A 12,445-nucleotide genomic window follows, 5' to 3' on the forward strand; every position below is an offset into this window, starting at 1 on the left:
AAATTTTAATGAAAAATTCTGCTTGAGTGGATTAAAATTTAGATCAATTATTGTATTTTGTTAGATATTAAGTCTCTTTTAAATAAGGATATATTAATATTTTACGAAGATATTCATAGTACAAGCATAGAAGGAAAACAAAATACAACATATATATTGTTTAGGTGTAGCTTTCTAATTTGGATAATGACGTTTTAAAATCAAAGGGTTTATTTTTGTGTTATTATTAGAAATGGATTTTACTTCATTTTTTGTTTTAAATGGAAAAGTAGGCGCAGTTCCTTCTTTATCAGGATCATATCTAGCTTCACTTGTTTATCCTTCGCGATTGATTATACGTTCTACTGCATCTCTTTCTATTAAACGTGTTATAAATCTTGATCCTGAGTTTTTCCAAAGAATTATATTTTTGAAATGGTGTTATATTGAAGGAAGTGACAAAATTCTTGTTGCTGATGATAAAAATGCAAAAGCATGGATTATAGAAGATGAGAAATGGGAACTTAATATTTCAGATGGTTATGGTATTAAAAATATACAATGGGGTCAAAATGGATCTGAAATATTAGTATGGACGGATTTTATGCTGAAACTTACTGTATGGTCACTTTCGAAAGACAGTGGATCTACTATACATTATCCTAAATTTTTTAGTAAAGGTATCTTTATATTGAAATTTCAAGGCTTAAAATTTACTTATATTTGTTTAGGATATGATTATCGTCCTACGTCAACTCATTTTGTTCTTATTACTCGGCCTGCATCCCATGATTTTATTAGTATTTTTGATTGCAGTTTTAATCCGTGGAGACTTTTAAAAAAATGGTGTTTACCTACTATGGATGCTCAAGGTTGTAGCTGGTCCCAAGATGGAAAATGGCTAGCCGTTTGGGAATCGCCTATGGAATATAAAATACTTTTATATACACCTAATGGTTATCTTTTACAACAGTATTCCGCATATGATATTGGTCTTGGTATAAAGACTGTTCAATGGAATCCTCCTACAGGAAAATTTATTGCTGTTGGTTCGTTTGATGGAAAAGTACGATTTCTTGACAGTTTTACGTCTAATTCTGTTATTGAGATAACACATGCAGCTATTGTAAAATTTGATGGTGTTACTGTGTGGAGGGAAATTATGTCACCTATGTTAATTCCAAAGTGTATGTATTTTGTACTTGTTATTAAATATGTTTTTGATTAATTTTTAGATGAAATTGTGCCTCAGCCTGTTTCTCTTCCTTTTATACGACCAAATACAGAGGATCCATCATCATTTCTTGGTGTGGGGATATTGTCATTTAATAAGGATGGTACTTTAGTTGCAACTCGAAATGACAATATGCCTACAATATTATGGATATGGTCTTTGTCTGATCTTACACCCATTGCTATTTTGATTTATTGTAATCCTATAAAAGCTGTTAAATGGTGTCCTTTTAATCCGTTTCTATTAAGTCTTGTTTGTTCTGGCGAATCAAAAATTAATAATTGTGTCTATTTATGGAATTATCAATGGGATGAACCTAGAGCATTTTCGATACCAAAATATGATTTTAATGTGAGATGGCTACGTTGGTTGGAGAAGCCACAAAATATAGATAATCTAGAACGAACAGGCATTGTTATAGGTGACAAAGAAGAATTTGTTATTGGATATATTATAGATGATAATGTTAAAGATATTATTAATTAAAAAAATGAGCATAGATTCATATAAAAGTTAGACGGTAATGTCGATTATAAAACTGATATTATGAAAAATCATTTTGGTTAATGTAATTTCAAACGCAAAATAAATAGTGAGATTAATATATTAAGCTGAAAGAATTATATTACACATATTAACTATGTTCATTTTTTTCCTTTATTTTATATAATTTTTGGTTGTATTTTTATTTTTAAAATGACTAAGTAAGTTACATATTGTTTTCATTTGGTATTAATGAAGACTTTACTAATAGTTTTATTAAGATTTCTGTATAGTATGTTGTGCTAACTACGTCATTGTGTTAATTCGTTCGTTTTGTATATATTTCATAAATGAGATGAAAAATTGTTATATATTTCTATATTTTATTATATTATGTGATGTTTTGTAAATATATATTAATATTTATTTATAATGTTTGACTAGTTATTTTATTTAGGTAAATAGCTTTTTTTGTAATTAGTTACTCTTCTCAATTAGAAAAATTAGAAGCAATTTTAGGATATATTTAACATATTATATTGAAAATAAAAGAATTTATGAAAGTGGGATTTTAACTTTTGATTTATATTGATTTATATTTAAGATTAGTTAATATGAATTAAAAAATAAGTCAACTATTCTTCATAATAGTAGAAAAATAGGATATCAAATATTTAAATATCTCTATTATTTGAGAATGTTTATAAATGAATTGTTTTGTAGAATATATGTCGTTGATTTTGAATACATGTATAATTTATTAATTATAATAAATCTTGATCTATCTATGGAATGTAAGCAAGAGCATTTAGATAATATATTGATTTTTTATGAAATATGTTTTTTGAAAATTTATGTTTTTATTTTTTTATAAAATTAAACCTTTTGATTTTTAGGATATATTATAACTTAGTACTAATTTTATCAGCAGAAATTGTTTTTATTATATTTATATTAATAAATATATGATAAATTTGCCATTTTTTTAATATTTTTTAAAATATGATTGGTTTATAGTATTTTATATTTAACAAGTAATTAATTTTTAAAAATAATAGTTTTGCTTTATATAAATTTTTTTACTGAAATAGATATTAATATTAAAGAGAACATGAAATTTTATTAATATATTAAATTTCGGATTTATGATATTATAATTGTCAATTTTTAGAACATGTTCCTGAATAATTGATAATCGTATTCTAAATTATACTTTAAAAAATTGATAAATTTTGCTCTTTTTTAAAATAATAAATACTAAAATATTAAATAATATATTTTATCTGTACAACATAATTATGTATTAAAAAATATTATTTAAATACACAAAATCAATAATAATAATATTATTATTTTTAATACATATATATTTGAATTAATAGATTGTAGACGGTCTTTTAGCTAAAAATACTGTTCTTTTAGTAAATGATTTAGGATAACGATGAGGTAATGGAAATTTAATTTTTGAATCAAGAAATTGACGAACAGATAACCGCTTTACATCACTAGTCTTTTTAAGTTCTACTACTTGAATAATCTAAGTAGAATATTAGATATGAAAAATAAATAAAAATAATCCAATTATACTTGAATAGATCGAAAACGCAAGCGATGACGTGATGCCATCTCTTGATAAAGAGCATGTACTGCCGCTGTTCGAGAGACTTCTCTATATTCCTTGTACATATTATGTGTCCCAGAACGTGAATCAAATCGAAGCCATATCCCATAATTTTTTACTTTACAAGGCCGTTTTTCATAAATCTTTTTGATTAGTCTATCAAAAAAAAAATAAAAATAAAAAAAATGCCTACCACATTCAATGATACAATTTCTCCTGCACTCTTCTTGATCTTTCGAAGTTTTTTCAAAAAATACCAAAATCTTGATTTTGCAACCACTGTATTAGGTGCAAAAATTCTCATACGATATAACTTTGGTACCGGTTCTTTTTCACTTGGAAGACGTCTTCCAATGATCTTTTACCATTGTTAGAAGTAGATTATCCATATTAAGCCCATATTATTACCTGATACTCAGTAAAATGAGACTTAACTGTCATTTTATATCTTTTTTAAAGAGTATATTTTTGTCGATCCGTGACTGACTTAATTTAAAACTCTACCTTTGAAAAGTAGTAAAAGTTAAAAATACAAGAATTAATAGTTAAAAGACAATATATTAAGAATTCTTCCTATTAATATTTGAATTTTATTTGACTGTTTGATTTTTTTTTTTTTTGGTATATATTTTTAAATGGGTTATATTTTTTAATTATAAGTAGAAATTAAAAAAATAAGGTTAAAAAGTCATATATTTTGAGAAGAAATTAGTTATGGTATCTGTTTCTGATGAGGAGAATACCCAGAATGTATCATTAAATAATAAGGAAAAAAGTGTAGAAAAAAAGAAGAAACGAAGACCTGCTCGTCGTCAAGTTGAGGGTCGTGAAAGAACAGGAGAACTTATGCCTCCTCAAACAGGACAGGTTTTTAATGTATGCCTATACAAGTATTTTATTTTGTTTTAAAGTTTTTTTTTTTGGTTTAGATTTGGTATGGAAAATGGGCAGGTGGAGATAAAGAAGATAAATATATAAATAAAAATAAAAGTGAAACAAGATGTAATATTAAACGAGATTCTGGATATACTAGAGGAGATAAAATCAAAGGTGCATATTTTTGTTTATTTTTTGCTAGAGGAAGTTGCAGTGATGGACCGGATTGTACATTTTTGCATCGTTTACCAAATGTACATGATATATATTCGCCTAATGTAGATTGTTTTGGTCGTGATAAGCATTCTGATTATAGAGATGATATGGGAGGTGTTGGTAGTTTTATGCGGCAAAATCATACGTTATATTGTGGACGTATCCATGTAACAGACGATATTGAAGAAATTGTTGCACGTCATTTTTCTGAATGGGGAGAAGTTGAGCGCAGTGAGTAAAATGAGATAAGATAATATTTTTTTAAAGTTTATTAGTTCGGGTTCTTAACTCTAGAGGTGTTGCATTTATTACTTATGTTAATGAGGCAAATGCTCAGTTTGCTAAAGAAGCAATGGCACATCAATCACTTGAAAATAATGAAGTATTAAATGTACGCTGGGCTACACAAGATCCTAATCCTGTTTCTCAAGCACGTGATGCTAGACGTATTGAAGAACAAGCGGCAGAAGCTATTCGACGTGCTCTTCCAAAAGAATTTATTGCAGAACTTGAAAATTATGGTAAAAAAATCAAACGCGATGATTTTGGCTTAGATGGCTATGATGTTCCTGATGATATATGGTATGCAAGAAGTTCCAGTGCTGTGAATCCTGCTGGAAGGCCATCACATATTCCTGTTGAAACAAGTATTGAAAATACTTCCGATCCATCTGTTTCAGAAAATGTATATGAGGATGAAACAAATGAAATATTTTTACGTAAAACGTTAGATACACTTCAATCTTTTAATGTTGTATGTACAACAGATTCGGGTCTAAATAATTCACTAGGATTAGTGGAATATACTAGTGATGAGGAGGTATAAAAAATAATAAAATTTGATAAGCTAGAATTTTTGCATAAATGTATAATGCATTTAATTTTCCATTGTTTTGATAATGCAAGATAGGGTATTATTTTAATATAAGCTAATACTTTAGTTTCGATTAAAAAAATTATTACGCTTAATTTTTCGATAAAATTACTAAAAGTGTATATCGAATAACGATTGACACGATAAAGCAGCTAAACTTGAAAAGTTCAGATAACTATTAAAAAATAAAATTATAAGATCAAATTAGTATTTGAATTAAAAAGAAATGAATAGCGTTGGTTCAAAGAAATTATGATATAAATCGATGGTCTTGATTTCTATGTCTAGAAAAATATTATATTAAAATATTATTTTTTTGAAGTTTTTAAATAAGATGCATTTTAATAGAGCATTGGTTATGGGACTACTGAGTCTAAGCATTTTACCTATTCGATGTATTGGATCAGTTGTATATTCTTATGATGTAAGCTGGCTTTAATAATTAAGATCTAATATTTATAATAAAATAGAACGTACATGTACTAGATCATAGAGAATCTAATAAACTGACTTTAATCGATCACATTCAGCAAATTAATGAACGATGGATTCCATGGTTTGGACGTCCTATTGATAAATGAGTGTGATCCAGATGGATTTTTTTTGTTTTGAAATGAATTTAGAATGTTTATTAAATATAGATGATTGATGTAAATAAATGTTTTCTCTTTAGAATGCTTATGTTTTTATCTTGCGAATTGTTTGCAACTTTTAAGTATCAATATTAAAATACAATAGTTAAAAAAGCATTAGTCAGATTTAAAAATTATTTAATATTGTTTCCAGCTAGTATTAAAGCCTAATGATTGTAGATCAAATGTAGGGAAAGGATGTGCTTCTGTATTAAAGACGACTTTGTCTAAAGGAAGAACATCATCTTGACTAAACAATAAATAAAAGTATTTTAGGGTTTCCGCCTATATGTTATTAAACAAAATATTGCAATGATAATGATTTTACCAGCCAAAAACTTTCCATATTATCTCCTAGAGTTGGAGGATTTACTAAAACATCTTGTACAGATGTATATCCTCCATCTACCTTAGTATATTCTTTAAATGCTTCAAAAATTTCCCATCCCCATTCTCGATAAGTTATATTTTTAGTAATTCTCCATAAAACAAAAAGACTTTCAATAGTTTCAGGACGCTGAAGATTATATTTATCTGAATTATAAATGATAATATCTTCTTCATTTTTATCTTCAAGGTTAAAATATACAAGCTCTGGTGAAAGTTTAGATGCAGTCACATTATACATTTCGAAACATGTTCTAGTTAATTCTTCTGAGAGTTTTAAAGTACTTTCATGTTGCTCTGTCCAATTTCGCTGTTTTGCTGTTTTAAGATCTAATCCTTCTGTTACTCCTAAAGCAAGTGTTGCTCCTAAAAAGCATGCTAGATGGTCCATTTTAGGTGAAATATAATTGCCAATTCCATTCGGTAGTTCTGCTACGAATGTAAATCCTGATGGTTTAGAATAGTTTACCATATGTTTTTTAATTCCCTCGACTGCTTCTTCAAACATTTCCAAGTATATTTTTTCTTGCTTCTGTGTCAACAAATATTGTTTAATTAAATATTCATAATATGAGTCTCCTCTAGATCCCAAGCTTATAAGGCCATTTTGGAATTTCCCATTTGAAGTACTTTACATATTAATTTATATAAATACAATGAAAAATAACAAACTCTAGAAAAATAGGTGCAAGCCCATCTTTAAGATTATTATCTTTTATAATCTTCATTACTTTTTCTACTTTTTCCCAATGTTGTTTGCTTTTTAGTAAATGTGATATATATTTAAATTCTAATTGCAAAGTAGCAACTTCTGCAGTCGAGGCATAAATATACCCCCCATAGTCATTTACACTTCCAGTACGTAAATTAACACTAGAATAGGGGATACCACTAGGTGAATCAAAAGCATTTAATACTCGATTAGATAAGTCAGTTGCCTTACTGAGATAAAGATCATCTTTTGTTAAGAAATATGCAGAAAGAAGCCCGCCTAACATACGAATAGTTACTTCAAATGTACTGATATATTTGTCTTGGTCAAAATTTAATGAAGATTCAATCCAATTCCTAGCATCTTGCAATTCTTGATCTAATCCCATAATATATAAGGTATCTAAGCTATCTACAATGATCCATCCTGCTCCATCAGGTAAAATAGAATTGTATCCTCTCTCTAAAAAAATAATTGGCATGTTTATTAAAAATAATATATTAATATTACTTGAAACTGGACTATATTGATCCTTTCCCCACCCATATTGTTTATATCCATTCCAGCTATGAAGAAAAACTTGCTTGACAAGTTCTTGTCTTGTTTTCCAAATATTGTCTTGTTCAAATGGTTTTTGTTTCCAATTTAACGCTGGAGTAATAGTTTCATTCTTAATAATTATAAAAATAATAAACAAAAAAATGCTTAAAAATATCCAAATATATTTCCTATAACGCCATGACTTTTTTTGCAAAAATTTAAGAAAAAAGAGCTTTTTTTTGTGTTGAAAAACAGGATTTATATTTTCTGACATTTCTATGGGAAGTCTGATATTTTAGATGCAATGCTCGATTTTTGAAAGAAATAAGGTATTTATTTAAAATATATTTATATTGTTTCTGAATGTTTAAGTTTTATGTCTTCAATGTTTAAAAAATATATGTTAGGGTTATAAAGTAATTAATAAAAAAAGCATTTAAAGAAAATATAAAAATATATGATTTGAATATATTATTTATTTTTGAGAGAATATATTATATATTGAAAATAAGATACAGTTTAGAATTTCTTAGTTAATCTTCAATCATTTCTTCTGAGCTTTTAAGCTCTGTTATTATAGTATCTACTATGTTTTTTGGTACTAATTGATGTTGTCCATTAGTTTCTGTAAGACCAATCCATGATACTTCAATTTCATATTCTTTATCCTTCGATTCATTGTGAGTAGAACGAATGCTAGATAATTTAATTTATTTTTTTTATAATTTTAAGAACTTATACATTTTGATAGCTGTTTTTACAGCTTCATGAAGAGATAACTCACTTAGTTTCAGTTTTTCAATTTCGTTTTTTACTTCACATTGAGATTTTCCTACTGCAATACCATTATACCCCTGTAGTATTTAAATTAAGTTTATAAAAATGATTTTAAAAAAAAGTACCCAATAATTCCCACTCGGCTCAATCATATAAAGCTTTGGAGCACTATTTTCTATGGAAGCAATGATACAGGACACTCCAAAAGGTCTTACTGATGAATAAAGAGTATATACTTGCACATAATTTCCCATCCGATCAGTTAAAGACTAGTTGATTAATTTATAAGTTTTAAATAAAGAAATACGATACCGATGATGGTATTGGTGTGCGATATATATCTCTCCAATTTTTTGCTTCTTCTCGAGCACGATTAACGAAATGTTTTCCATCTGTATTTAAGCCAGCAATTGCCTTTAAACTAAATGTTAGATTCAATAATATATATAGCTACATAAATTTTTACAATTCCAATATGCTCATCAACAGTGTGAATTCTTTTATTGGATCCTGGAATAAGTAATTTGGACTGTACTAAATGTTCAACTGCTAAAACAATCCCATCTCTAACTTTAATTCCTAGGGCTGTTCTGGGTTCAATTTTAGTATTTAATATGATCTATAGATCCTAATGTAATACCCTGAATTTTCTACAGCCTTATACGCATATTCTACTTGAAAGATTCGTCCATCTGGGCTAAAAGTTGAATTATTTAAATCGTATCCTGTGCCTTTAATTAATTAAGAAATATTCAATTATATCTTAATCATCAACAAAATAACCTATAGATGTCTATTAAATCAAAATGTTAGATGGTATTAATCAATGTTTGGGATATTTAAACCATTTAAATTTATTTAAATTTTTATTATACGATTTTTTTCGTTAAAATTAACTTTATTTATTTAATTTATAAATTATTTTTTTACATTAAGGAAATAATTAGGCAATGACTCTTAAATTAATGTATTAATTTTATGAAATATAAGAGGTAAGTTGCTTCTTTTATGATGAATTTTAAATGAAATAAAATTAAAATTATATTAATAATAGGTTTATAAAAAAACTGTTGAAATAATTATTTAAATTTAATCAGAGGGGGGAATAAGCATGTTTCCTATAGAATTGTCATATTTATAAGTTTATGTAATATTGCACCCTTTAACGCTGCACTTCTTCGTGAACATACGGTGTTTTAAAAAAACATAAAAACGAAGGGATAAGGTCGGAGAATCATCCTCATTTATTGCTCGTGATGAGCTTAGCGCTAGTACGTGCTTATAACTGCATTAGAAAGATACGGCTTAAGTCTTATATAGCCTTGAGAGGTCAGTTGTGAGGATTAGACGTGTTAATGTCTTTAAGTGCAATGTGCAGCACTCCTATTTTGGAGACAACTCAATTCCGACTAGTCTTTAGAGTGCAATATATATAGATTTATGATTGTGAAGATTCGAACATGCTTAATCGCTTTGATGATCAAAATTTATTAATGATTTCTTATATATATGATAAAATTTAAATTGAAAAAAATATGTATAAATATGGTTAAAGATTATATTAATGATGAAAAAGTCGAAGACTATATATATTAGAATTGCAGAATATAAACTGGATTTAAGATACTTTGTATTAACAAAAATCATTCCGAATTGATCGGCTGTTTCAAATATTTCTTTATCTTTAATACTGCCTCCTGGTGCACTTATATATTTGACATTATATTTAGAAAGTTCATTAATATTATCTGGAAACTGAAAAGTTAGTAGATTAATAATGATATTTATGAAAGATTTTTACTGGAAAGAAAGCGTCACTTGCACATGTGACATCGTTTAGTTTTTCCATAAATTCTGATATTTCTTTATTTGACAATGGTTCTGGTATTGTTGCAAATACTGACTCCCATTGTTTTTTTTCCGGTCCTGAATTTGGAATTTTATTTTCAATATATAAATCTATCGCATTTGATTTTTCTGGTCTCTTTACACATGAATGGAAATCAAATTTAAGAATTTTTGGATGATGCCTTAACCACCTTTAACTATGTTATTAAAGTATTTAAATTGTTAGAATAATACCATTTTTTTGTTTTAGCTCCTGCTAATCTAGTACAATGAATTCTACTTTGTTGACCAGCAGCTAATCCTACAATCATCCCATTTTTTGCATAGCTAACAGAATTGCTTTGTGTATATTTCAAAGTAATTGTAGCAACAGTTAAATCAATTAGAGCATCTTTAGGAAGTGTTTTGTTATTACTCACAATATTTCTAAATGTTTCTTCATTGATTTTAACATCATTACGACGTTGCTGCAATGATATCCCATAGATTTGGCGAGTTTCAATTAATGGAGGTTCATAATTATAATCCATTTGTAATATACAATATTTTCCATTCTTTTTTTTCTTAAGAATCTCTAAAGCATCTTCTTCATAACAAGGAGCAATAATTCCATCAGAAACTTCTCTAGAAATTATTTTGGCAGTTGGTAAATCTACTTTAGCTGATAAAGCAATCCAGTCTCCAAAACTACTCATTCTATCTGCTCCTGGAATAACTTTAGTAGGTATTAAAATTGGTAGTTATTGTACCTCTTGCTCGAGCATAAGCACATGCTAAAAGTGATAGATTCGATATATCTTCAACGAAATATACTTTTTTTTCTATTTCAGAAAGAGATATGCCTATGGAAACACCTGTAGGAGATACATGTTTAAATGATGCTGCTGCAGGTAAATTAAGAGCTTCTGATAGTTCTTTTACGAGAGGCCATGAGTTTAATGCGTCAAGAAGATTTATATAACTTGGAGATCCACAAAGTACTAAAAAATATTAAACTTAATTGAATGTATATATTTTATGAAAAACCTTTAAATGGAATATTTCCAGAATGAACAAATGCTTCTGCAGATGTTTGATATGGATTTATTCCATAACGAAGTGATAATTGCATTTGATTAGATGTGTATTGTTTTCTAAAATAATTTGCTATATTGATGTCGTATTCAGATGTATATGAAAAAGCCTATAAATTTCCATATTAAATTAATTGATAATCATATATAATGAAATTATATGCCTTTAATGCAAATCTATTACGAGATTCTTGAGAAATTTCTCCTCTTTCTAATTCTTCTAAGAAAGAAGAATAGTCATTCGGATCGCTTAATACTGTAACTCTAATATGATTTTTTGCTGCTGCTCTGAGTAATGTCACACCGCCGATATCAATTTCTTCTATTATTTCTGCAATTGTTATATTCTGTTTTGAAATTGTTTCTTTGAATGGATACAAATTACATATGACGTAATCAATTTTATTGATATTAAACAGTTCCAATTCTTTTTTGTCTGATTCTAGATCACGAGCAAGAATTCCTATACATATTTTAATACGAATTATTATTTTATTGAAGAAATACCTCCAAATATATGTGGATGGAGTGTTTTTACTCGTCCTCCAAGAATTTCTGGATAATTGGTAATTGAACTTACTTCACTTATTATATAACTTGTAAATATTTTTTTGAATTTATTTATGAACTTACCTAATATCATATCCTGCATCTAGTATTATTTTTGAAGTGCCTCCTGTTCCTAATAATTTGATATTCTAAAAGATTCAGTTTACTTTATAAATATTATTTAGATTTACATGTTTTGTTAAGCCTTCTACAAGATCTAAAAGTCCGGTTTTATCATAAACACTTAAAATAGCTAGAACAGTAATTATTAAAAAAATCAAGTAAATGATATTTTTTATACCTATCTTTTTTTTTTCCATTGAACGTTTTTGAATATATAAAAATATAATGAACTATATAATTTAATGATATTTTAAAGATCTTATAGTTATAATAAAAAATATCGAAAATTTAAAAAAAATAACGCTTAAAAAACAATCTGAAAAAGCACCCTTTTGAAGTTTGATATTTTTTAGTATATCAGGCTTAGGAAAGTTGTGGTCGTAATATGATTGTAAATATATCATTTAGTGAAATGAACAATTGGTGATGGGTGAACTTTTTTTAAGATAAATGTTACATGGAAAAAAGTTCAATTCCTGATTGTATATATTGTTAAATGATATTCATAGACACATATAATC

General features: G+C 27.1%; 7 protein-coding genes across 7 annotated transcripts; 3 read left to right on the top strand and 4 right to left on the bottom strand.

Moving 5' to 3' along the window:
- Positions 1-186: 186 nt before the first annotated feature.
- Positions 187-1,743, top strand: T552_01588 (hypothetical protein). The gene is made up of 3 exons (XM_018370167.1): positions 187-659; positions 711-1,166; positions 1,215-1,743. Exons 1-3 carry the CDS (start codon positions 233-235, stop codon positions 1,697-1,699), a joined length of 1,368 nt encoding a protein of 455 aa, XP_018226325.1. The 5' UTR covers positions 187-232; the 3' UTR covers positions 1,700-1,743.
- Positions 1,744-3,026: 1,283 nt separating this feature from the next.
- Positions 3,027-3,802, bottom strand: T552_01589 (hypothetical protein). Its single transcript, XM_018370168.1, has 4 exons — positions 3,726-3,802; positions 3,511-3,675; positions 3,284-3,460; positions 3,027-3,233 (listed from the first exon to the last, which is right to left on the bottom strand). Exons 1-4 carry the CDS (start codon positions 3,756-3,758, stop codon positions 3,072-3,074), a joined length of 537 nt encoding a protein of 178 aa, XP_018226326.1. The 5' UTR covers positions 3,759-3,802; the 3' UTR covers positions 3,027-3,071.
- Positions 3,803-3,982: 180 nt separating this feature from the next.
- On the top strand, positions 3,983-5,281 carry T552_01590 (hypothetical protein). Its single transcript, XM_018370169.1, has 3 exons — positions 3,983-4,193; positions 4,247-4,640; positions 4,685-5,281. The coding sequence occupies exons 1-3, from the start codon at positions 4,032-4,034 to the stop codon at positions 5,233-5,235; spliced, it is 1,107 nt and encodes a 368-aa protein (XP_018226327.1). The 5' UTR covers positions 3,983-4,031; the 3' UTR covers positions 5,236-5,281.
- Positions 5,282-5,571: 290 nt separating this feature from the next.
- On the top strand, positions 5,572-5,910 carry T552_01591 (hypothetical protein). The gene is made up of 2 exons (XM_018370170.1): positions 5,572-5,707; positions 5,754-5,910. The coding sequence occupies exons 1-2, from the start codon at positions 5,618-5,620 to the stop codon at positions 5,862-5,864; spliced, it is 201 nt and encodes a 66-aa protein (XP_018226328.1). The 5' UTR covers positions 5,572-5,617; the 3' UTR covers positions 5,865-5,910.
- Positions 5,911-6,007: 97 nt separating this feature from the next.
- T552_01592 (hypothetical protein) lies at positions 6,008-7,874 on the bottom strand. The gene is made up of 4 exons (XM_018370171.1): positions 7,525-7,874; positions 6,975-7,476; positions 6,244-6,931; positions 6,008-6,200 (listed from the first exon to the last, which is right to left on the bottom strand). Exons 1-4 carry the CDS (start codon positions 7,826-7,828, stop codon positions 6,054-6,056), a joined length of 1,641 nt encoding a protein of 546 aa, XP_018226329.1. The 5' UTR covers positions 7,829-7,874; the 3' UTR covers positions 6,008-6,053.
- A 167-nt stretch (positions 7,875-8,041) lies between these two features.
- T552_01593 (hypothetical protein) lies at positions 8,042-9,214 on the bottom strand. Its single transcript, XM_018370172.1, has 8 exons — positions 9,177-9,214; positions 9,115-9,124; positions 8,972-9,062; positions 8,798-8,921; positions 8,644-8,745; positions 8,457-8,600; positions 8,296-8,408; positions 8,042-8,250 (listed from the first exon to the last, which is right to left on the bottom strand). Exons 1-8 carry the CDS (start codon positions 9,177-9,179, stop codon positions 8,088-8,090), a joined length of 750 nt encoding a protein of 249 aa, XP_018226330.1. The 5' UTR covers positions 9,180-9,214; the 3' UTR covers positions 8,042-8,087.
- A 651-nt stretch (positions 9,215-9,865) lies between these two features.
- T552_01594 (phosphoribosylaminoimidazolecarboxamide formyltransferase/IMP cyclohydrolase) lies at positions 9,866-12,328 on the bottom strand (the record flags this gene model as incomplete). The annotated part of the gene is made up of 12 exons (XM_018370173.1): positions 9,866-9,914; positions 9,959-10,086; positions 10,133-10,370; positions 10,414-10,885; positions 10,929-11,159; positions 11,206-11,362; positions 11,417-11,715; positions 11,760-11,836; positions 11,886-11,950; positions 11,993-12,054; positions 12,103-12,154; positions 12,227-12,328. 12 exons carry the CDS (start codon positions 12,326-12,328, stop codon positions 9,893-9,895), a joined length of 1,905 nt encoding a protein of 634 aa, XP_018226331.1. The 3' UTR covers positions 9,866-9,892.
- Between the last annotated feature and the right edge of the window lie 117 nt (positions 12,329-12,445).

Source organism: Pneumocystis carinii, assembly GCF_001477545.1.
Source record: "Pneumocystis carinii B80 chromosome Unknown supercont1.6, whole genome shotgun sequence".
NCBI classification, from domain to species: Eukaryota; Fungi; Ascomycota; class Pneumocystomycetes; order Pneumocystales; family Pneumocystaceae; genus Pneumocystis; species Pneumocystis carinii.